At 41.9% G+C, this 23740-nt stretch overlaps 3 protein-coding genes across 4 annotated transcripts; 2 read left to right on the top strand and 1 right to left on the bottom strand.

The window, feature by feature from the left end:
• The first annotated feature begins 254 nt into the window (after nt 1–254).
• Nucleotides 255–2750, top strand: LOC148303790 (uncharacterized). The gene is made up of 3 exons (XM_088269430.1): nt 255–544; nt 1312–2059; nt 2593–2750. Exons 1-3 carry the CDS (start codon nt 522–524, stop codon nt 2653–2655), a joined length of 834 nt encoding a protein of 277 aa, XP_088125556.1. The 5' UTR covers nt 255–521; the 3' UTR covers nt 2656–2750.
• A 1-nt stretch (nt 2751) lies between these two features.
• Nucleotides 2752–10961, bottom strand: LOC148303789 (uncharacterized). 2 transcript variants are annotated; one of them, XM_088269427.1, is made up of 8 exons: nt 10624–10961; nt 10344–10553; nt 9599–9928; nt 8577–8818; nt 7644–7878; nt 6600–6639; nt 3889–6120; nt 2752–3134 (listed from the first exon to the last, which is right to left on the bottom strand). In XM_088269427.1, the coding sequence occupies exons 1-8, from the start codon at nt 10765–10767 to the stop codon at nt 3010–3012; spliced, it is 3558 nt and encodes a 1185-aa protein (XP_088125553.1). In that variant the 5' UTR covers nt 10768–10961; the 3' UTR covers nt 2752–3009. The 2 variants fall into 2 exon arrangements, with proteins under 2 accessions (XP_088125553.1, XP_088125555.1); XM_088269429.1 differs by having other exon boundaries at nt 7701–7878; nt 10624–10958.
• Nucleotides 10962–11354: 393 nt separating this feature from the next.
• Nucleotides 11355–13364, top strand: GlcT (ceramide glucosyltransferase). Its single transcript, XM_088269399.1, has one exon. It carries the CDS (start codon nt 11673–11675, stop codon nt 12864–12866), a length of 1194 nt encoding a protein of 397 aa, XP_088125525.1. The 5' UTR covers nt 11355–11672; the 3' UTR covers nt 12867–13364.
• The last annotated feature ends 10376 nt before the right edge of the window (nt 13365–23740 follow it).

Here is a 23740-nt window from a genome sequence, read left to right as displayed (position 1 = left end):
GAAATAATCGGCGGGTACACGTGAGGAGATGCTTGAACGTGGAAGAGGCGAAGAATGTTTGCAAAGACAGAGTGGTATGGCGTTCTATTCTCTCTGCCTACCCCTGCGGAAAGTTGCGTGAAAGTTAGTAAGTCAGTTAGTTAGAAAAAAAACCAACCTAAATCGCCAGCGAAAAAAATCCGATTGCTGAGAGGCTTACGAAAGCCATCATTCCACACATCACACTTCTCGAAGTAATACTATTTAGTTTAGTAACTAGCAACACGGCTTGTTTTCATCTTCCCGTGAGTGGCCGCGGCCGGACGAATCACGTTTCATATAATTGGTGATTGGCGATTCAAAATTATTTGTCTGATTGGCTCTTTGTTAAGATCTCTCGTTCGGCAGCAATTTGAAATATACGTCAAAAACTTATAAAAATCACGCGTAATTTCACATAATTTATTAGTTTGTGTGACATTAATAAGCCGCGGCTTAGCTAATTCCGATCGACGGAAACGTCAGAAATAGTACAAAACAAAATGTCTGTGTGCTTTGTGTCCGCGTAAGTATAGATAAATATTATTTTTCTTAATGCCTGGAAATGAAATCAGTACTCCGGTTATTATATTTTGCAGCGCATTTGACAATGTTTTATTTTAAAATAATAATTTTAAGGTGAAAACTTTATTCCGGTAATTTAACAGAATTTGATTGTCTTATTGTTCTATTATGTTTGATTGTTTTGAATAGCCTCTCGCGTGAGGATTTCTTTAAACATTACTATAACCTTTATATTGTAGTACCTCGAGTAAGTAATTGACAATCAACATACAACCATTCTTGTAGTTAAATTTAATTTCATGAATAAATAGTTACACTCACTAATTCATTTTATTGTATTTCGAAAGCAGATTTTTTTTAAATTACCAAATCACGATGAAATTATTATTTACAATAATTATTCAAAGTCCAATTTTTTTAATCTTGAAATTTAATTATATTTTATTAAAATCAGGAAGAGCCCTCGAGGGAACTTTTTGCGAAACCTGATCACATTTCCTTTATGTAATTAATGACCGAGATAACGCAGCATCGATGCGACGCTGTACCCCATACACTCACCATATAGCGCAACAGTAAAAGTAACACGGCGTAAGAAGCGATCACTCGATGCCAGGTGATCAAGTGTGTGAATGTCCAGATTTCCAATTTGAATTGTAGAATTGAAAATAAACTTATTATTAGACCGTTTGTTATGCCAGCTAACGCCCAGTTTTGTATTTAGTTTCTCGTTGTCGCTACGGACGTTTGTAATACTAATGGCTTCAGGGACGGGACCCCGCTGGCGGAGGAGGGCGCCGAGGAGGCGGAGGGCGGCGCGGAGAGCGGCGCGGAGGGGGCGGACGCGCACGCCGTGCTCGCGCACTTCTGGGACAAGGTCACCGAGGACATCCGCAAGGCGGGCCCCGAGGAGTACAAGAGCCAGGCGTTGCCGCTCGCGCGCGTGAAGAAGATCATGAAGCTGGACGAAGAAGTGAAGATGATCTCGGCCGAGGCGCCGCTGCTGTTCGCCAAGGCGGCCGAGATCTTCATCCACGAGCTCACGCTGCGCGCGTGGGCGCACACGGAGGACAACAAGCGGCGCACGCTGCAGCGCAACGACATCGCCATGGCCATCATCAAGTCGGACCAGTTCGACTTCCTGATCGACATCGTGCCGCGCCAGGAGGTGAAGGCGAGCGGCGGCGGCGGCGGCGGGGGCGGGGGCGGCGGCGGGGGCGGCGGAGGCAAGGGCGCGCCGCAGGCCGGGGGCAGCGCGCCGCCCGCCACGCAGCAGCAGGAGCAGGTCCACTACTACTTCCAGCTGGCGCAGCAGCACCAGGCGGCGCTGCAGGGCGGCGCGGAGCAGGCGGCGGGCGGGGTGCAGGTGGGCGCGGCGCTGCAGGCGGGCGGGGTGCAGCCGCAGGCGCTGCAGCTGAGCGCGGCGCAGCTCGGCATGCTGCGCCTGCAGATGGCGGCCGGCGGCGGCGCGCAGCCCATCATCCTGCAGGCCGCCCCGCACCAACAGCTGATACAGGTGTATTACCCGTCGAGCTCTTAGTACTCAATATAGCTCTGCCAAATCAAATATTGAAAACTACACGATGCTTTCGCAAAAGGCAATTCACATGCAAAACAAAATATATATTACTGAGCAGAAAAAATAATTAGGTCCTACTTTCCATTTTTGTGAAGTCGTAAGTCGCAAAGGAATATTATATAGAATAAAATAACAACTATGTCATTTTTCCACATGAATTTTACTTGACCAGCAACCGGGTTTCGTCGTAACCGACATCGTCAGACGGTGTGAGGCTACACACCGTCTGACGATGTCGGTAGGTTTGAAAATTGGGTTCCAGCGTGTATCGTCAGCAATGGCTACCATTTGCATTATTTTATTTCAAAACTATTTAAAGATATTATCTTCACTAGTCACTAACCATTGTAATGTGATAAATCTTTATGCCCATTTCAATATAAGACCCCAAAAGTGTAGACAAAGACTGGAAATATGTTAGTCGATTGCCTGAACTGAAATTGGAGCTAAAATGTATTATTGTTTTACAGGTCCAGAATCCTCAATCCCAACAAGTTTACCTGACGCAAGTCACTCCACAAGACGGAGAGTAGTGTACACCACACCCCCTCCACACTGCCGACCTCCTCATCTCTGCTAACTACTATATAATTATATTGTAAATAAAAAGTCATTAATTTATTAATAAGGGTTTTATTATTTCAACTTAAAAATTATCATGTTGTATTAAAACTACATTTATAGTTATGTAAATACACACACCGTGTATTATACGCACACTATCATATACTAAAATGTCTCGATAGCCATGCAACCGGATATAATAGTCAACCAAACTATATGCATTGAAGTATGTACCAACTATTCGCTTCATATAACTCGCTGATATACATATAAGACGAGTTTGTAAAGAGAGTTAGGTCTCCGCCGATGTAGCGCCGAGCCGGTCAGTCCAGTCCGGAAGGCGCGGTGTAGGCGCTGGCTTTGGTGAGTTTGCGGCGCAGGAAGGAAAGGGACTCGGTCACATTCTCCATCTCTTGAATTATTTTGTCCAACCATGCCACCATCCACTCTGAATGAAACAAAACATTTATTTTGGAACTAACTACTTGATAATATCGGTAAGTACACATTGCATTTTAAGGTGTACACGGTTTAACCCGAAAACTTTGGGTACAAGTGGTCCTATACTAAACTAGATACATGTACACGAGTGTTATTGTGTCGCACTTTTTACCACAAGACATTTAAGATCTCATTGCAGCGTCAGTCATTATTATAGATGGCATAGTACAATGTGGAACATGAATGAGAATTGCTAAGGATACCCTCCATAATAACTGGCAAGAACGCTGTGGGCAGTTGTGCGCTACACGGACACGGCACGTCAGTTAGCATGTAAAACGGATGATTGGCTTGTGCTTTTGTCCATCTTTCTTCGGATCGGTGCGTGAACACGTTGCGCGGAAATTCCATCATGCTAAACTGTCGTGGTCGCTTTCATTTTCGAAACCGGACTGCCAAATGGTAAAATTCCGTGTAGTGCACAAGCGGCTTATCACCATCTAGCGCTAGCGTGACAAATCTACAGGTGGGGATGACCGGAGTCATTTCGTCGTAACATAACACATTACGATGCGAGCATTCGTATAGTCAGTACAGCGAGCCGAGTGCTCCATCCCGAGTGGGGTGCTCGCCACGAACGACGTTACGTTACCAGGAAATGCTGCGGTCAGTCCCCACCTTAAGAATTTAATTCTCGAAAATAGTTAATTACAAAAATCAAGTTGGCTACCAATTATTACAAGAGGGGTGGAAACACTCACCGTCGTGGTGATGGAGTGCGAGGGCGGCCGGCGGCGGGGAGGGGGCGCGCGCTGAGGAGGCGGCTGCGGGGGTGTCGCAGGGCGAAGGGCAGACGAGTACTGCGGGAGTGCCGGACACGGCAGGAGTGCCGGACGGCGCAGGGGAGTCGGGCGCCGCGGGGAAGCCGACCCCTGCGGGACTACCGTCGCCCAATCTTATCGGAGATATACTTCTTGTAAATCTACCAATTTCAAAATTTAACGAAAAGGGATTCTCGTCCATCTGGTTTTCAGTGTCGCTCGAATAATTTGAGGGGCGCTTGTCGCACAAATCATCCTTGAAAGGGTTCTTCCTTTTTAATGTGGAATTTATGATTTCTATTTTAGAGAAACTGGAGAATTGATCTCGCATATCTGACTCTCTTGTCCACTCTGAATCTGTAACAGAGCGGCTCGTATTCCGGGAAAGGTTTATGGCCGCTAACATCGCCGCGCAATCTTCCAACACGACGCGACACTCCCGAACTGGGGATCCGTTTGCAGATTCGTAATGATCTCCGCGTTCCTCAGGGAGACACAAACTCGGCGCATCGGTCTCTCCGGGGACGTCGGCCGAAGATCGTTCCTCTCGGCAGTCCAGAAGGGGAGGGGGAGGGGGGGTGCCCCCTGGCGGCGTGGAGAGCGGCGAGGGGAGCGGAGGCTGGAGCATGATGCTCCGGATCTCGCGAGAGAAGGAGTCCTCCAGAAGGGGTTTACCGGCCGCAAGCTCCACAGTGAGCTCGTGCTCGAACTCGTGTTGAGCTTCTGTATTGAAATAATCCTGAATCGGTTTTCTCTTTCTCTTTCTCGTATTTTGTTGTAACGGTTTATCTTTAGCGACTTTCTTTTTAGAGGGTTTTTTAGTGGCGGGTATGGAAGGGGGCTGCGGGGGTACCATGCGAGTCATCTCGCTCAGTAAGCGCAGCGGAATGTCGTCTTCTCGGTCCGCGAGATCTCCCTCTGCCGCGTCCCGCACTCGGAACTCCGCGTCGCATTCTTCCGTCTCCTCGGCAACCGCACGTCTCACTCTTTCGTCCAAGAGGGCTTCGGTATTACTTGTCGAGAGAGACCATTTTCCAGAGGGCGGCTTCTTCCTCGAATCTCTTTTAGGTTTGCCGATCCTCTCGGTCTCGGGTTTGGGGTGGAACAGCAGCTCGGAGTCCTGGGAGCCCAGCGCGGCCTCGTCCTCCTCGGGCCGCCAGGAGAACAAGTCGGGCGGGGGGTCCCGCGGGTAGAGCTTGCGGCGCCGGGAGCTCGTCGGCTCCTTATTGTCCGGCGCGCTCTCTCTCGCCTTTTGAGGTGTAAAAGAAAACCTGACATTCTTTTTACTTTTTGTATCCTTCGTAGAGATGTCATCTTTTTGTGCCACTTTCTCCTCGGTCGCCGTAGGAGCGTCGTCGTGCGCGCCGCAGACAGTATTATTAGATTCTCGTCGAGGAAGGAACGTCCTCGGGGAAGAGTCGTCTTCCAAATCGGAACTGGAACAATTCAGTCGGTGTATTATTTCGGGATCTACCGGCGTCCGGGTATCCCGTTTGCAATCAGCATTATTTTCTTTCACCAACTCGTCAAAAGTCAACTGGGAAGCGAAGCTCCTACTCGGGCCGGATCCCGAGACGGATCTGACCAGCGGACATTCGAAGGAATCGGACAAGACCGCCGCACTGGCATCGGGCGAGTTCTCTTCTTCGTCCGAGTGAAACGGTTGTATTTCACAGGTGTCCATAAGAACTACAGGATCACGTTTATCATCTCTCATATTTTGTTTGCTAGGAATTGTATTGTTTTTGTTCTCCACGATATTTTTTAGGTTCTCGTCGGGTTTGTTTGTTCCCGCAGGTTCCGCTTCTTTCCGAAGCGTATTGGTTTTAGGGCTTTTTCGGTCGCCGAATACAATCCGTTCTGCGTTGTCTCGACTTTTTTCCAAAGGAGGGGGGGAACTGGAAAAGCCGACACTCTCGGCTCGGGTACCGCCGTTTGCGGAACCTTGTCTGGAATCAGGGGGGATGTCCTCATCCGAAGGTTTCATTCGCTCGCTGGCGCGCGTGCGGGGTCGCCGCAGCAGCATGGACGGGGCGGCGGACACGTGGCGGCGCGGAGGGCGGATGGCCCCCAGGGAGAGGGAGGCCTTGCGGCGCGGCGGGGGCGGGGTGGTCGGGATGATGTCCCCCGCCTCCTCCAGCAGGCGCTGCACGCTCAGCGAGGGCGCCACTCCTGCAATCAAAACCGACCTGACAAGTTACCGTTCACTATGTCGACCCTCACTTTCGAGGGAAAAGAATAACTTAATATTCGCTCGATACCATAAGTAAATGTTATTGCGGTGAAACTCGATAATAATATCGATTTAAAACATATTTTTGTTTTCTTTTATTCCCACGGATGATTTCTAAATGCGACTCGTTGTTTTTATGTTATTGATATTTGCATCATCGTTTGTTTTTAGAAACTTCTCGGATAATGTTTTTATATGTTTCCTAAAACAATAAAATATAAATTAGGTAATGCCATTTTTGACATAAAAGTACCGAGAGAGTGCTTCGGTTATTAGTACCTTAAATTATGGCATATTAGATGATTCATCAATAAAAAAAACAGTCGGTACTTTGGTTAACTATTTAGTCAACAGCGGAGGTCTCTGGGATTCCTGACGTAGCATAGTAAGTGTAATGCGTATAGTGTCGAGTACTTACCCGAGCTCTTGGTAGTCTCCTCCGCCCCATCCACCGAGTCCTGCAAACAAACAGTTCCACATTCAGTCACCCGTTTGGTCATTTGTTAATGTTATTTCGTTATTGCACCCCGACACATCTGGACGCGTTCAACTCCGATGAATAATCAAATTGTTCATTATTGTATTGACAATTGTCCAATTGAAATCCCATGATTAATACAAATAAAATACATAAGGACATCTGTATGGGTAAGAGCTTTAGGTTAGCTACGCAGTACTAAAAACTTTTCTCTTGTGATCTGATTATTATTATTTTATTACCGGAGATTACTTCCCAATTATTTACAACTGTGGTTTTTTTTTAAATATTTGTATTGTCATAATTTATTGATTCCTAAAATTAAAAAAAAAACATTTACAAGTAATATAAAATGAGAACATTGTCTAGTTCTAAATTGTTACATAAAACTTGTAAATTGTTACATTGTTTTACGTATGTGTACACATCGTGGGGTTCCACTAACTCCTATACAGTATTTACAACAATAACCGACATTGTGTATTTTGAGCTAGTTTTGTGCATATAGAGACGCATCTTTATACAAGTACTCTGAATAAAGGACATTACTCCTATATTCATACCGCTCTATTGTTACTAATAATGAAGAGAAGAAAAATACCACATTGGCTAGGACACCGGGGGACGCATACCCGTGCTTGCGCAGAAAAATACACAAGCTGTAGTAAATATGTCATATTAGCATAAGATATGCATATGAAAGTTCTAGTTATTTACTTCCAAATGAGGCGCCGGGAACTGAGATCCACACAATGTGATATACATACATTACGTAAATATCCCTAACATTATTGCCTGTCATAATATCCCACCAATAATGCATTACTATTACTAGAATACTATTTAGAAAAATGCATAAAAACTCAGTATTAAATATTCCGTTTTTCAAGCTAAAGGTTGGAGTATTTGAATCTATATACTTATGAATTTCAAATTAAATCTGTATTTAAAATAGTTAAAAAAAGCTGCTTATGAATGAATTACCGAACTTTGTTGAATGAGGTAAATGAGAGAGAGAGAGAGAGGTGCTCCGAGTGTTACCGGGGAGATGGTGAGGAGGCACGAGGCGGGCAGCAGGCGCCTCAGGGCGGGCAGGAAGGCGGGTGGCGCGCCGTGCGGCAGCTCAGCGCGCAGCTGCGCGGTGCCCAGCGAGCGCAGCAGCGCGCGCGCCGCAGGGCTGCCGGCCTCCAGCTCCCCCCCGCACACACTCAACCAGCGCCTGAACACAATATATCCCACGCTACTCGTATACAGTGTTATCACGATCATTAACATACGAAGGAAAGGTCGTCGCTTCAGGTACCAGTCCAGGATAATATTGAATAAATATTCCAGTGAAAAATCACTTGTAAATTAAAATAAATATAAGTAATTTTTCACTAATTAATATGTATTCAATATACGTATACATTATATTAAGAAAAAAAACTCCTCAGTATATTGCGAAAGGTGACCCGTGCATCCTCTACTTTCCAGACTCACTACGCAGAAAGAGGACGGGGAAGGGATGTTTGCCAAACAGTTCGTAACGGCATCCCCTCCCTTCCCGACTACACCCTTCACCACCGCACCTGTCGAGGGAAATGGTTTACATCATTGGAATATTTTATATTCCTAGTATTGTCAATTTTCAAAAATTTTGACAGTTCATTTCTAATTTGATTAAAAAGTACTACTACTACCACCAACACGCCGTTTCTCCGCAGGGGTAGGCAGAGAGGATGGAAGGCCACACTCTTCTGTCCCGACATACACTCCTCGCCTCCTTCACATCCATACATCTAGTCATACATGCCCTCCGATTACGCAGACTTTTGACACCGCCAGATTTTAGGTTCAATATTAAAAATAATTACGAATATATTATGGACAACAAGTAAACGCAAGTGGCGTTACAGAGTAGGGGACAGTACTTACCCGGAGATGGTGAAGTGCGTGACGCTGTGCAGGCGCAGGAGCAGCATCTCGGAGCAGTGGGCGGGCAGGCCGAGGGGTGCGCCGCCGCACTGCGCGCCCAGCGAGCGCGCGCCCGTGCTCAGGTCCAGCCAGCGCGCATCCACGCACACGCCGGGCGGCGCGCCCACACACACGCGCGCGCACGCCACCGACACCACCCCGCCCCACACCGCATTCATCCTGTTCAGGTACTCGCGACACTTCTGCAACACACTCCTCTAGCGTAATGCCAATATGCCTCCTCCACTCCTTTTCCTTAACGTATTGATGAGTTTTTATAAACGTCTGTTTTAAATTATAAATAAACACTTGTTTTATACCACTCGAGTATTATATTTTATTTTTAATGACTAGTTTAGGAAGCTACGGGTTTGAATATAAACTGATGGAAGCGTCTGTAGTTTCCAAAACTAATCGTTAAAAACAAAACATAATACTCAAGTAGTAAAAAACAAGGTTTTATTTATAATTGAATCATGTCTTACCGCAAATAGAATGCCGAAACAATAAAAACATGTTTATATTTGCCGATAGTCTATTTATGGTATTTGGCGCGTTTCTTTACATTTTTGCGCTTTAGTTGCCAATATCTCGGGCACTGTTGCGGGGCCATGTTCCCTAAATTTGGGCATCGCAGCTAAATACCAGTACAGTAAGTCCTCTACCTACGTGATTTTGACTTGCGTGATTAGTACTTACATTACTTTTAAAAAATGTGACTGAACTTAGATGTAGGTAACTATGTATTTATAGTACACATAAATAATTATTTACATATTTCAATAATAACTTCTAAAAATAATGTTTTATTAAAAATATGCATGTGGATCTATACTATTTTCACATACGTGCCATATCCTTCAAAACTAGCGCATATTATTACATACCATGTATTCGACTTACTCGTAAACCTTTGGAACGAATTAATCGTGTAAGTAAAGGACTTACTGTACTATATAATATAATAATAAGGCTGATTGTACCTCGTCGAAATGGTCTGCGGTGATCTGGGGGGCGGTGGGGTGGGAGGGGAGGGAGGGGGGCTGCAGGCCGAGCAGGAGGTGCGTCTCCAGCAGGTTGAGCTGCAGCGCGTAGTCCCCGCAGGCGGCCAGCAGGTCGGGCAGTAGGCGCGCGGAGGGAAGCGCGGGCGGGCCGCCGCCCTCGCGCGCGCGCTGCAGCAGCGCGTTCAGGTGGTTGAGCAGGAAGGCGCGCCGAGGGGGCTGCAGGGCGGGCAGCGCCACCAGCGCCAGCAGCGCCCCGCCCGGCTCCCGCGCCAGCGCCTCGCACAGCCGCCCGCACTTACCGCCGCTCTCCTGCAACCCCATGGAGCGCGCCATCAATTAACTGAGCATCGCGGTGGAAATTCAGATTCACATAAAACGGAGTGTTTTCGACCATAATCAAAACGAAGGCAAAAGTTTATTAGTAAAAGTTTTTAGCACAAAGAAGATTTCAATATTTAATGACTTATTTCTCTCTATTGCTTAAAATGCGCTTAATATTTTGGATTAACTAACAAATTGAATTTAAAATTGTACCTTTTAATAAGATTTCTGTATATTATTGTGTAAATCTGCATTTTGTACATTTTAAGAATTCATCACAAGAATATCACTCGCTACCGCATCAGAGAACTGCCCCGAGGAAGTGAGTTGAATTGTTGTAACTAATTTGGTTACGGTTTTACTTTACTCAAAGACACCGCTATAGTGGAAGTCGTCAACTTACCGAGAGTAGCGGCACTATCCCTTTTATTACGCTCCACCACAACTCCAGACCCTTTGCAAAATACTCCTCGCTTTGCTTAAATATGTATTTTAGAGAATCTGTTATAGCCTCGGCATGTTCTTCGAATCTATTTTCGTCCGATTCAGATTCCAAAATCTGATAGAAAAGGCAAATAGACCATTTCGGTGTCGTTTTCGTTAGAAGTCCATTCTAAAAGTAAATAAAAATCAGGGATTCATTCGACAACATGAAATTCATCTGTATAAAATAATAAAATTACCTTAAAGTCCAAACATAGAATAGTTTGCAAGTCATTTAGCAATGTCTTCGTTAATTTTAGATTTCCAAAGGACCGTGGAATAACTTCATTTATTTTCAAACGTTCTAAATCATTTAGAGTCTTTATAGAACTCAAAATTTCCATTTTTACTTTTATAAAAAACTATTTATTTCTAACTAGAACGATTAAGTATTGATTAAAAAAACATATTCCACAATTTCAACTAATATTTGACTTAATCTATTAAGAATATCAAAAGATATTTACTAATTTTTATGAAAACCAAATTAAATTAAGAAGTGGGAAATTGCAGCATTCGTTTATTTTTTCTCTTCCCGCTCAAACATGCTTTTTCGCCTGCTTTGAAATAGCTATCGGCATATCAATATATCCAACCAGCTTTAAATCCATTTTTATACGGGGAATATAGTACATAAATGATACTTGTATTTATAAAAACGTAAAAATAATACAACAATCGTTTTCGAAATCATGAAGGGGAAAAAAATTATCTCGCAATCCGTTGGTAAAATTAAAAAAATATAGAGAACTTTGTCGAACGCGGAAAAATTTTCGACCTTATCAGAAAGAAAAACACATCTTCAGTTTTTCACTTCAACGGCAGCTTAGCTGACAAATGGAAAAAATCTAAATTTGTATATTTTTTATTTTCGCTCTTATTTTTTTAATAGTGGTACCTATTTAACAATGGTCATATTATTATTATTATTACGATTCATTTCCACACAATAGTCGTGGCAACACTGCGTTAGCGTGTCTTGTCTTATCAAATCAACTGTCGGATGGTATAAATGCCAAATGCCGTAATTTGGCCCCGAGTTCGGTGTCTGCGGTGTCCGTCTGTCGTCGGAGGCAGTTAGCGAAGCGCGGATTACGATCGGTGACTCGTCGGGGGTCGTCGCCTCCTCGACGCGACTGCGTTTCGTTTCTCCCGCGCCGTAATGCGGGAATCTCGGTTTTGACGTTTCTCCTAGCGGGTCCGTCATGTCAACCGTCGAGCGATCGAAGCGATATCCTTCCGTTCCGTCATGACCACTATGATTTACACGCGCTACGGCTTCGCCGTATTCTTCTTCGTCACATGGGTCTGCCTGTGGATAATCCACCTCATAGCGCTGTTCTACTCGCGCTGGAAGCTGCACCGGCCCGTGGCCGCGCCGTCGCCCGAGGCGGCGCTGCCCGGCGTGTCCGTCATCAAGCCGCTGCTGGGCGACGACCCCAACCTCGGCTCCAACCTGGAGACGTTCTTCACGATGAAGTACCCGCTGTACGAGCTCCTGTTCTGCGTGGAGGACGAGAAGGACCCGGCGGCGCTCGTGGCGCAGGCGCTGATGGCGCGCTACCCGGGCGTCCCGGCGCGCCTGCTGGCGGGCGGCGCGCGCGTGGGCGTGAACCCCAAGGTGAACAACATGCAGCCCGGGCTGGCGGCCGCGCGCCACGAGTTGCTGCTCATCTCGGACGCCGGCATTCGCATGCGCGAGGACACGCTGCTGGACATGGTGGGGCACCTCACGGAGCGCGTGGGGCTCGTGCACCAGATGCCGTTCGCGGCCGACCGGCCCGGCTTCGCGGCCGCGCTGGAGAAGGTGTACTTCGGCACGGCGCAGGCGCGCATGTACCTGGCCGCTGACTTCCTGCGCATCAACTGCCACACGGGCATGTCGTCGCTCGTGCGCCGCTCCGCGCTCGAGGCGGCCGGCGGGCTGGCGGCCGTGGCCGACTACCTCGCCGAGGACTTCTTCCTGGCGGCCGCGCTGCGCGCGCGCGGCTGGCGGCTGGCCGTGAGCTCGCAGCCCGCGCTGCAGAACGCGGCGGGCGGCGGCGTGCGCGCGCTGGCCGCGCGCCTGTTGCGCTGGGCGCAGCTGCGCGCCGCCATGCTGCCCGCCACCATCCTGCTGGAGCCGCTGTCCGAGTGCCTGGTGCTGGGCGCGTGCGCCGCGTGGGCCGCGCACACGCTGCTGGGCTGGGAGCCGGCCGCCGTGCTGGCCACGCACGCGCTGCTGTGGTTCCTGCTGGACTGGCTGCTGCTGTGCGCCGCGCAGGCCGGCCCGCCGCCCTTCCCCAAGGGCTGGTTCGCGCTCGCCTGGCTGCTGCGCGAGACGGCCGGGCCCGCGCTGCTGCTGCTCGCGCTGCTGCGCCCCACCGTGCGCTGGCGCGCGCGCCGCTACCGCCTCGCGTGGGGCGGCCGCGCCACCGAGCTCGCGCCCAAGGTCAAGTACTGACCGCCGACACCTCCGCGCATTGTGATCACACCTCTACGCGAGACGCGTCGTTCACGAGGATTCCCTATCATTAAGCTATAATTTATTGAACGTTCCGAGAGGAATGGATTCCTTTCATTTCTGTGCCTCGCCATCGTCCCGTACACTTTACTCGTTAGATGTATTTTATTCTTTATAATTGAGTTCCCGCTAAATGAGCCTCAGTTGTGCGAACATGTTCCGCGGCGGCGTGCGACGGCGGGACCTCCCTAGAATCTCGGCCGCCATTCCATCCACTTCCCGTACGATGGTGTCGCTACGTGCTCGTGTTGTGGAAATGTGGCTTCGTTTCTTCAGTATTATTGTTAAGCCGACTACTGACCAGGTGACAGGTGACAGGTGACCAGTCTTGTATGTTTACACCGTAAAAATGTTTTTTCCAATTTATTGTGTTGTGAAATTTAATTGGAGTTTATCCAATTTTCTTGAAGTAAAATTAAAAAAAAATTACAAACGAAATTGTTTTTTATTTAAATTTATTTTAAAAAACATTACAACCATCGCCTTTCATGTACAATATAATATTATTATTCAGCGCCGATCAGTAACTTAAATCAAAACATATAACATCACTTTCCAAGTAGAGAAGCGTGGTTGTCAATATGTGTCGATCACCGGAGATTCCGGGATCCGGGGTCAATCCCCAGCTGTAAAATTATTCATTTCAAAAAAGCTTTATTGCAAATAGTGTGATATTTAGTAATTGTTTTATTAACAAATAGGTTATATATCAATGCTAAAAAGATTTCAATATTTAGTATTGCGCTTTTACATACACATTCTTTAATATAACATTTTATCGACACTATGCATCGAAGATGATTTCCATGTGATCGTTATGTCTTACAATGTCTGTAACAAAACTATTGTATTCTCGTTACAAAAACTTGACAAACTCAAGAAAATGGCTATATTCATGGCAGTGCCATTACAGAGGAAACAAATACACTTTCTTATCGTACCGTTTCACTCTGAACGTTGGCAATCTTCAGCAGCTCTAAACAGCACTCAGTGCTAGAGCGCAACCACTTAACTTCTTAAGCCAGGATATGTGTTATCAGTTCTACCTTCCACTTTGCCTTACGGTACATATTATTTCATGTTTCTCTCGCCTCGTAAAACGGCCAAAATACCCCCAGCTTTCTCTTTTTTCAATTATTTCTTTTTTCCCGTGTTTCTTGAAACATGTTCCTTTCAAACTCTCAACCTTTCTATTGAAGATTATAATATACAGTTGGTTCTATTTAATTGGGGCATCTTGATAAAATTTCTTGTCAACTGCTAAAATTTTGTGTACCCGCACCATTGTGGAATTAAATGTGTTTTTTTTTTCTTCTTTTCATGTAACCAGGCTGAGCCACAGCAACGCGTGGCTGTTCTGTTTGGTGTTTGATTTCTTCGCGATTTAGTCCAAATAAAAAGCTGAGTGGAATTAACTATTTTCTATAAATATTTAGTCCCATCTATTACATTAAAATAGTTGATAGAGTAATTATATGCTTGTTGAATTAATATAACTTTTTAAAATTATAACTCATATTGAAACCCTATATATTTGCATTAACCTGCAAATCATGAACTGATTCTCATTTTCAAAGTCTTGTTTTAATTCTCCCTATTTTATTTTTTGCTCTGTAGAGGAAATGTGCTTCATTACATCAAGTTTTTTTCAACCTTCATTTTTTTATTCTATATCTCCTTCCAAGCCCTGTCAGTGGTCAGTACTACCATCCCCCATACCATATAATGTCCTACTGTTAAAGACTTCAATCAAATTGTATTTATAATCTTAGTCTCATTTTCACTTCACGAGATGGTTATGCCCTAAATGAAGTTCAACAAGTAGAATGGAAATATCATAATACATTATTTAATTTAGTATTTTAATTTTATACAATTTATTTTGGCCATCAAACAAGTAACAATGTGGTATTAAGTGCCTTCAGTATTACTACATGCTTTATTCTAATATTAATATTCTTAACACTGCATCAATGGAATTCATTGCCTTATGCACCATAGGGGGTAGATAAGGATTTGAAGAATAAGTAACTACAATGTAGGTCCAGAAGTCAGGCGAAAAAAAACTTGAATTATAGGCACTACATAAGAAGTTGCAACTCCCCAGTCTTGATGATGTCATTATCTACTAAGCGAAAATCAAATATATATATATATATATATATATATATATATATATATATATATATATATATATATATATATATATATGTAATAAAATGTAACTAGGTACCTACCTATACATTTTATTAAGTACTTATAAATAGTACCTACATAAAACAGTTCTACCACCAGATGCCGCATGCGTCGCACAGAATTAAACAAAAGAGATCCGATAGGAAAAAATTAACTGTCAGAATCAGATAGATAGATAGATAGATAGATATAAAAATTATTATAAAGATAAATTAAGAATAAACTTTAATTAAAAAGCAACACATTGTTTATTTTATTATTATACACCCACTTTACATATTATTTACACTTAATTTTCAAAAGGAAAATATTACCACGTTATAAAACGACAATTTTGTTAATATGGAAATGGATTATGAAACATTAGATGTACTAAAACAATTACTACAATATGTTCGGAGTGAGAGAGAAAAATTAGAAGATGATCAAAGAAAACGATTAGAAGATAATCAAAGAAGACGTGGAAATCTAAGAACTAGTGATAAAATTAAAGATAAAAGTCCATGTAAGATTTGTGAAAATTTAAATAAGGGAACTCGATATCACCCTGAAGCAACGTGCTGGTTTAAAACAAAGGAAGATGATAAGATTAATAATAAAAATGAAGATTTACAAATTACACAGAAACAGTGCTTGAAGAATGAAAATAAAAATAATGTGGAAAAAATTTCTACAAAATATAAAATAAAATATACTCCAGGAAAGAAGAATTTCGAAGCAGATTGTATGAGCAGGAATCCAGTATTAGAATCGAAGGAAAATGCAAATGAACAATTAAAAGTTGTTAATTTGGTTAAATTAGAAGATATTTTAAAAGATCAGAATAAAAATGAAGACATACAAATAACACAGAAACAGTGCTTGAAGAATGAAAATAAAAATAAAGTAGAAAAAAATACTACAAAATATAAAACAAAATATACTCCAGGAAAGAAGAATTTAGAAGTAGATTGTCTAAGCAGGAATCCAGTTTTAGAATCGAATGAAAATGCAGATGAACAATTAAAAGTTGTACATTTGGTTATATTAGAAGATACTTTAAGAGATCTGAATAAAAATGAAGGAATTCAAAAGAAAAAAACAAATGGATTGAAAAAAACTGTGTCTACTTTAAAAGGGTCAAGAAAAAAAAATACAAAAAAAAAAAAGAAAAAAAAAAGAAGGAAAAAAGAAAGAAAGAAGAAGAAAGAAAAAACTTTATCATATCACTAAACTTATACCAGTCAACTTATACCAGTCAACACTACAAGAAGATGATCCGGAGGACGAGTGAAAATTTTACTATGAATTTTCATCCCCAAGGGGGGAGATGTAATAAAATGTAACTAGGTACCTACCTATACATTTTATTAAGTACTTATAAATAGTACCTACATAAAACAGTTCTACCACCAGATGCCGCATGCGTCGCACAGAATTAAACAAAAGAGATCCGATAGGAAAAAATTAACTGTCAGAATCAGATAGATAGATAGATAGATAGATATAAAAATTATTATAAAGATAAATTAAGAATAAACTTTAATTAAAAAGCAACACATTGTTTATTTTATTATTATACACCCACTTTACATATTATTTACACTTAATTTTCAAAAGGAAAATATTACCACGTTATATATATATATATTATACATATGTGGTATATATCGTACTTTAGTATTTTCTGGTTGTTTATTATTTTCTTAAATGGAATAAATCTTTATTCAGGAATTTAATCAATTGATTCGGCAGTCACTTTGTGGTAAAATTTATCCATTTTTAATTAAGGTTTTACTTAGTACTTGTCACATTAGATTTTAAGATATAGTGGTATTTACTAAGTAAAAAATTAATTAAAAATATTATTCAGGAATTTGTTTTTGATACAACCACCTTCTAAAATTATAATTAATTAAAAAATAAAATATATATATATTTATATATATATATATATATATATATATATATATATATATATATATATATATATATATATATATATATATGTGTGTGTGTGTGTGTCACACTTATGCGTGTATTTATTACAGCAATTATACTTGCATAATAGTGTTATGTGGTTTCAAGAATTTCGAGACAACTTGTAAATGTACCTAAATGAAAAGTTCGTGAATGTCACCTTTTGAGGGCGAAACCTCCGCAACTTTCTTTAATAATATTGATCTCGTAAGTCTTCATTTCGAAAGCTGATATTTCATACGGTCCTTTAAAAATAAATACCGCTTTCAGGTTTCGAGAAGTTGCGCGACTCCCCGAGGTACCGCCGCGCGGGGCCACCCACACTAGACTTACCGGCAACATTATTTTGCATCGTGCTCCGCCATTGCAACATGTCGGGACACTGATAACTGTCGGGATCGTGTCATTGACTTGATAGCGACACAGCCGGACCGTGCCGGACTCGCACTCGCGTAGCGTCGATAAATGCATTTATCGTTGGCAAAACAAGGATGAAAGTATTGTAGACTGAATGCGGTCGACGGCAAAACGATGTATGATAGATAGTGAATGAAATGGGGAAATAATGCAAGGCTGAGATATGCATTATTGATCAAATTAAAGGTGGAGACTGACCGGAGCATTTCGCCGTAACATCGCTCGCGACGAGCATCACCGAGCATCCGAAACTATGGATGGAGCGCTCGGCTCGCTGTACTGACTGCCTGAATGCTCGCATCGTAACGTGTTACGGTACGACGAAATGTGGAGGTCAGTCTCCACCTTAAGAACTAAGCGAGCGAAGCATGGAGTTTGAAAAAGAAGGATGAAAGTAGACTGAATGCAACCGAAATGCGATCCCTCAGACGAATGTGCGGCAAAACGATGTATGATAGATGTTCGAATGGTAAAATGAGGAAATAATACGAGACTGAGATTAGAATTATCGATAAAATTAAGAAAGGCGTGTTGAGACGGTTTGGACACGTAGAACGAACGAGCGAGGAAAGAAAGGTAAAACAAATTTATGAAGCGAATGCAGTTGGAAAAGGGAGCAGAGAAAGACCGAGAAAAACTTGGCATGATCAGGAATGTCAAATACTTGAAAGTGCTCATGTCAGGAGTCGAAATAATCGGCGGGTATGTATGAGGTGATGCATGAATGTAGAAGAGGCGAAGAAAGTTTGCAAAGATGGAGTGGTGTGGCGTTCTATTCTCTCTGCCTAACCCTACGGGGAAACGGCGTAATGGTTAGTTAGTTAGTTGTATTTATCGTTTTCACAAAGGATCTGATGTTGTGGCCGTCTACGTAGTGGACTAGGTAGTGGATTTCAAGCACCTTCTTCCAGACGATGTTCTTCAAGAAACCCTCGTGTAAATTCAAAATTGAGATCCGGTCTCGATCTTAATTAGAATAAGAATAACTGAATTAAGGTCGAGACATAATCCATTCATTGTTAATAAAACTTTTCCTTGATAACTACCACTATTTCTTAAATCTATTGTTACACATGTTTCGATGCATTGCTCAGCATTTTCAAGCACCGTAAAAACAAATAGAGAACTTAAATTATTGTTTTGAAAAAAAATATAATGTATATAACATTGGTGACCGTTGAAATTCGCTAGATTGAGGGTTAAAAAAATATTTCCTGTCGCTTTGCAGTCGTTCTCCGCGAGACAAGTAATTATCGCGAGATACTTATCCGCGATTATCCTCAATTTATCATTATCAATTGGACATATTCGGTGACAACATAATACAAAGTCGTCGGAACGTACGTGTAACTCGATATGTATACGATATATGCTGATATATGCAGGCAAGAGATACACATGTACGTACTGTAATACGTAGGTTCACAAGTTCAGGGTCTAGTGATAGTGATTCAGCGTGACGTCACGTCGCGTCATCAGCCGAACAGCTTATATGAAGCTTATGAAGTCTAATGCTGTTTGTAAACATTTTCCTCAGTTGTCGCTACTCGCTACTCGCTACACACTCGGATCAACACTTACTAGGTCTAGTCGACGCCAATTTCACTTGTTTGGTTAACTTTACTTGTCACTTGTTATTGCTTATGAGCTTAGCTTTAATCTATTGTGGTATGGTACTTCGTACACACTTACTCGCATATACGCAGGATTAATAGGTATGTCATTACTCAGTATGGGAAGTACATTATGAACGACACAATATTTGAATCCACAAATAATAAAATACCTTATACTACCTATAAATGCTACTTTCGGCAAGACGTTCAAATATTTTGTTCACTCGCGATATTTTGCTCGCTTTCGAAAAGCGATCTATTGTAAAATGTATTGGAAACAATAACACGAGGCATTCACCTGGTGCAGAAGACCACCTTTAGGCAAAATAGTTCCATTTTTAATTTAAGTTTTACTCAATGATACGTGTTTCGAAGCATTTAGCATCAAGTGACTGGTGAATCAAACAATAAATAATTAAATAACAAATCTACCTACACCAACATCAGGATAATTGACATATTGGCAAGAATACTTTTCAGGAAAACAATATGAAATGTTGATCACTATTTTGACTTTGTAATAAATAAATCGAGTACCTATCGATATATTCAATCTATTTCATAATACAACATATTAAGGAGGTATGCACAACGGTATCGCGTATCGCACAGAAAAGAAAAGACTTGATTAGCATTATAATTTTATATTGCTTTATGTACTTGTAATGTGGAATTATCGTAATCAACAACCTATATTTATAGTTATTTTACGTATCTGCACAGGAATGTAGCGAAAAGGGAAAATAATTACTCGAGTCAGGTTTTTTCCAAGTAATCTAAATTAATCGCAATGTACTTTAAATGCTGATAGGTAAGAACCGATTTGTAATTATATTCATCAATATGTGACAAACGCGTGAAGACATTTACTTTGCGTTAAAATAATGCAGCGTTATCGCGACCGTAAATTACGCTGGCATTATGCGATCATTCTTACGCTTCGGGTACCAGGAGGCTTAGAAGAGTTGGGGCGAGCCCTTGTCAAATCAACATTCAGTATAATGTGTAGTGGGCAACCTTCTTCTTCTTCTCAAATAAAGAAAAGAATATCTCAAATATTCATTCTCTTTTACTATCCTTTTCTTTGACCACGAGTGTGCAGTATTGGGAATATTTTCTTTGACCACGAGTGTGCAGTATGGGAATATTTTCTTTGACCACGAGTGTGCAGTATTGGGAATATTTTCTTTGACCACGAGTGTGCAGTATTGGGAATATTTTCTTTGACCACGAGTGTGCAGTATTGGGAATATTTTCTTTGACCACGAGTGTGCAGTATGGGAATATTTTCTTTGACCACGAGTGTGCAGTATTGGGAATATTTTCTTTGACCACGAGTGTGCAGTATTGGGAATATTTTCTTTGACCACGAGTGTGCAGTATGGGAATATTTTCTTTGACCACGAGTGTGCAGTATTGGGAATATTTTCTTTGACCACGAGTGTGCAGTATTGGGAATATTTTCTTTGACCACGAATGTGCATTGTTGGGAATATTTTTTTTTATCGCGGTTTGTTTTATTTTTAGAAATTTCCATCATAAGAAAACTAATTGTATTTTTCTCTATTACATCAAGATTTTTTAAAATATTTATTACTTGAAATTATTGCACCTTGTGTGGATGTGGGACGAAGCAGTCTTCGAAGGAAGAGAAGTTGGGCGATCTATCCTCTGTGGCTATATCTACGGGAAAGTGGCGTAATGAGTTGCTAGTTCGTTTGTTTTATTTCATAATTACAGAATACAAATTACAATAATGTACCCTCATTAAGTTGTTCTTCGCCGAGAGCACATTTTACATTTTATAAAATTATAATGAAGAATCATGTTATACTTAGTAAATAGCGCTATTTTAAAAAAATCTATTGTGACATGTTTCGATGCATTCCGCATTATTTTCAAAGGTCGTATGTGATGCTAAGTTCAAATTTTAGAGTCGTGTCCTTGGGACGTTGAAGGTTGAAGAGAGGGTAGGAGCTGTATTTTATCATACGGTGTTTGAAAATGCATCGAAACACGTGTCGTAACAGATTTTAAGAAATGGTGGTAATTACTAAGTAAAACATAAATTATAAATGGATGACTTTTACCACAAGTGGCTGCCGAATCAATTAATGACATGAAAGAAAATTGTTTATGACACGCAATCAAATACGGCACGGCCGAATGATGCGATCAATTTCAGATCTACCTACCAGGGGAATAGCGGTTAGGGCACTCGGCATTGCGCAATATTCTGTAAGATAGTTATACAAGCTACTGGGAAATTGTACAATTCTCGCGAGAATAAACTGCGTGGTATTTAACAGTTTACTTCAGACTTCTTGTGTCCAGCATTGAACGAAGGCCCCCCTCTTGGGCTTCCACAGTTCTCTGTTGGACGCGACTCTCTTCCAGCGCAAACCCGGCACTTTCCTAATGTCATCGGACTATCTCGTCTGGGGCCTTTTCTGTCCATCTATCCTCAGACACAAGTACCACATGACCTGCGCAGTTAGTACTCTCGATATATAATATTGGTGTACGTTGCACATGGTAGACGTTGGACAGCGACAGTGAGGTAGGCAATCGGACCTGCTCAATGCTCGGACGAGCGGTCCCCGGTCCCCGGTCACGAGATGCCTTCTCTCCAGTGTACCGACTGCACGCTACACTCGCCTCTGGACTGTAACCCGATCCAGCGCTGAAACCAAACCAGAGATCCATCATCCGTCATCGATATATCGTACACACCGACACCGATCCAATAGTATACACGTACATAATAATATACCTCATACGTACCACCTTCAGCTACACAAGTACTCAAATGTACATTTAAAACCTAATTACCCTTAAAATATAACACCCTCTCTCTGCACTTGACGGACTTGTGACGAATGCCAGATGCTCTGGAGTTCCTGCGCTCCTGCTGCACTGCCCATTGCTCAGACCGATAATCGATCTAAAATAAACATATATTTTCTAGCTTATTGAGATGCGTGCTTCTCTAGGTAAGTTGGGTATATTTATATATCAAGATTACGTGAAACGCGATGCGTTAAGGAAGTACACCAAGAATGGGGCTTATTTAGGAGCAAATTTACACCATTGATCCAATACCGCATTCCAATTGTACCCTTCTTAAACGGAATTTTCTCTGGGAAACACGTTAGTATGGCAGGAAACATAACATATTATAATAAATTAATATATAATATTAGGTACTCGTACATATACCCAGACTGAGCGTGCATACAAGGTGAATGGCGTAATGTATATTATTATGCATTTAGTATGACGCTGATTCTTCAGGGACGTCAGCTGTGCTCTCCTCCAGTACCTTCCCGCCTCCCGCATGTGATGTGCCGAACTAAAGGCTGTTTCCAATTAAATGTGTAGCTCATATTCAATTACACTGCGATATTTAATCCCGGAATTAAGCACATAGTTCTTAGATGCCATAGTTTATCATTCTTTCGTATCTTTATATAATATTTATAAATGATATTCGACATTTCAAATGTGCCTCCGTAATGTGGTGGCCGGCGCATTTGACTATCGTACACGTCATGCCAGGTCTTATTGGTTTGATTCCCGGGGGGGTCAAAATAAATAGGTATTTATATCACCCTGGTACCTGAAACGCAAGACCGATCACTCTGTCTTCTTAATTTGCGATCTGATCCAGTGCGCTATGCACCCTCGGATTCGGCTAAGGGTCAGAAGATTCATTAATAATTGAAAGATACGCATCGTGAGCAGAGTAAATCCTTAATCTCACTGCACGTGTGCACCTACGGTGCCCTAAGCACTACACAGCCTGGTAAGACTAGTCTGTCGATGATACATATTTTTTTATTAAAACAAATCATGTTTTTGTAGCCTGTAACATTAATCGGTACACATAGTGAGTAATTCGGAGAAAGCTTGAATTTCCTATTTACTGCTGCGCCTGCGCTCTGAAATAAACTTTGCCCAACTGCGGTTCTGTTTTATATAATATATTTAAAAACAGGTTCATTTCCAGCAAATTGCAGCACAGTTTGGAGAAAATCCATACAGCAGACACTCTTGCGTACATATTTGTTTAAACGTTGAGCAATAAAAGTTATTTTGTGCATAATAAATATCATTAAGTGAGTACCTACCTCCTCGTACGAATATGTATGTATGTGGCTGTCTTCGCGAAAAGATACGTGTTTCCAAATTCTGAAGACATGAATTATATCGTAAATATATTATAATATTGTACAAATATACCCATTAACGATGATGTAATTAAGTACACGTGAATTGTATTCAAGCAGATACCTATAGAGTTAATGATATACCAGAAAATATTACCTGTTGGAAAAAATATTATATGTAAAAGCGGGGTGAACTTTAGTTCCTCGCATCATACAGGATTACTCAATATTACAGCACTACATTACAGCACGTGTATCGTATTTTATAGTGTTGATACACAGACAAAACACTATAAAATACGATACAGAAGTATGCCTCAAATTTAAAAAAAATATATGTATTTTTTGGGATATATGGAATGGCATAATATGTAATTATTTTGCTATGTACCTGATAATTCTCTGTCCATCTCAAACGAAAAACTGCGGAATACTCCCCATCATACGTACAGTCAAA

Source organism: Brachycentrus maculatus, unplaced genomic scaffold, assembly GCF_059751285.1.
Source record: "Brachycentrus maculatus isolate JH-2025_06_01 unplaced genomic scaffold, ASM5975128v1 h1tg000349l, whole genome shotgun sequence".
NCBI classification, from domain to species: domain Eukaryota; kingdom Metazoa; phylum Arthropoda; class Insecta; order Trichoptera; family Brachycentridae; genus Brachycentrus; species Brachycentrus maculatus.
This window is presented reverse-complemented; position numbering and strand designations above follow the sequence as displayed.

Bases quoted from the DNA above. Each gene is read 5' to 3' on its own strand.
- LOC148303789 (XM_088269427.1), bottom strand. From the start codon at position 10,767: ATGGAAATTTTGAGTTCTATAAAGACTCTAAATGATTTAGAACGTTTG. The intron at 9,929-10,343 runs GTAAGTTGACGA...ATGGGGTTGCAG, and splicing joins GGATAGTGCCGCTACTCTCG to GAGAGCGGCGGTAAGTGCGG. The intron at 8,819-9,598 runs GTACAATCAGCC...AGTGTGTTGCAG, and splicing joins CCGCAGACCATTTCGACGAG to AAGTGTCGCGAGTACCTGAA.
- LOC148303790 (XM_088269430.1), top strand. From the start codon at position 522: ATGTCTGTGTGCTTTGTGTCCGC. The intron at 545-1,311 runs GTAAGTATAGAT...TAATGGCTTCAG, and splicing joins TCTGTGTGCTTTGTGTCCGC to GGACGGGACCCCGCTGGCGG. The intron at 2,060-2,592 runs GTGTATTACCCG...ATTGTTTTACAG, and splicing joins CGCACCAACAGCTGATACAG to GTCCAGAATCCTCAATCCCA.
- GlcT (XM_088269399.1), top strand. From the start codon at position 11,673: ATGACCACTATGATTTACACGCGCTACGGCTTCGCCGTATTCTTCTTC.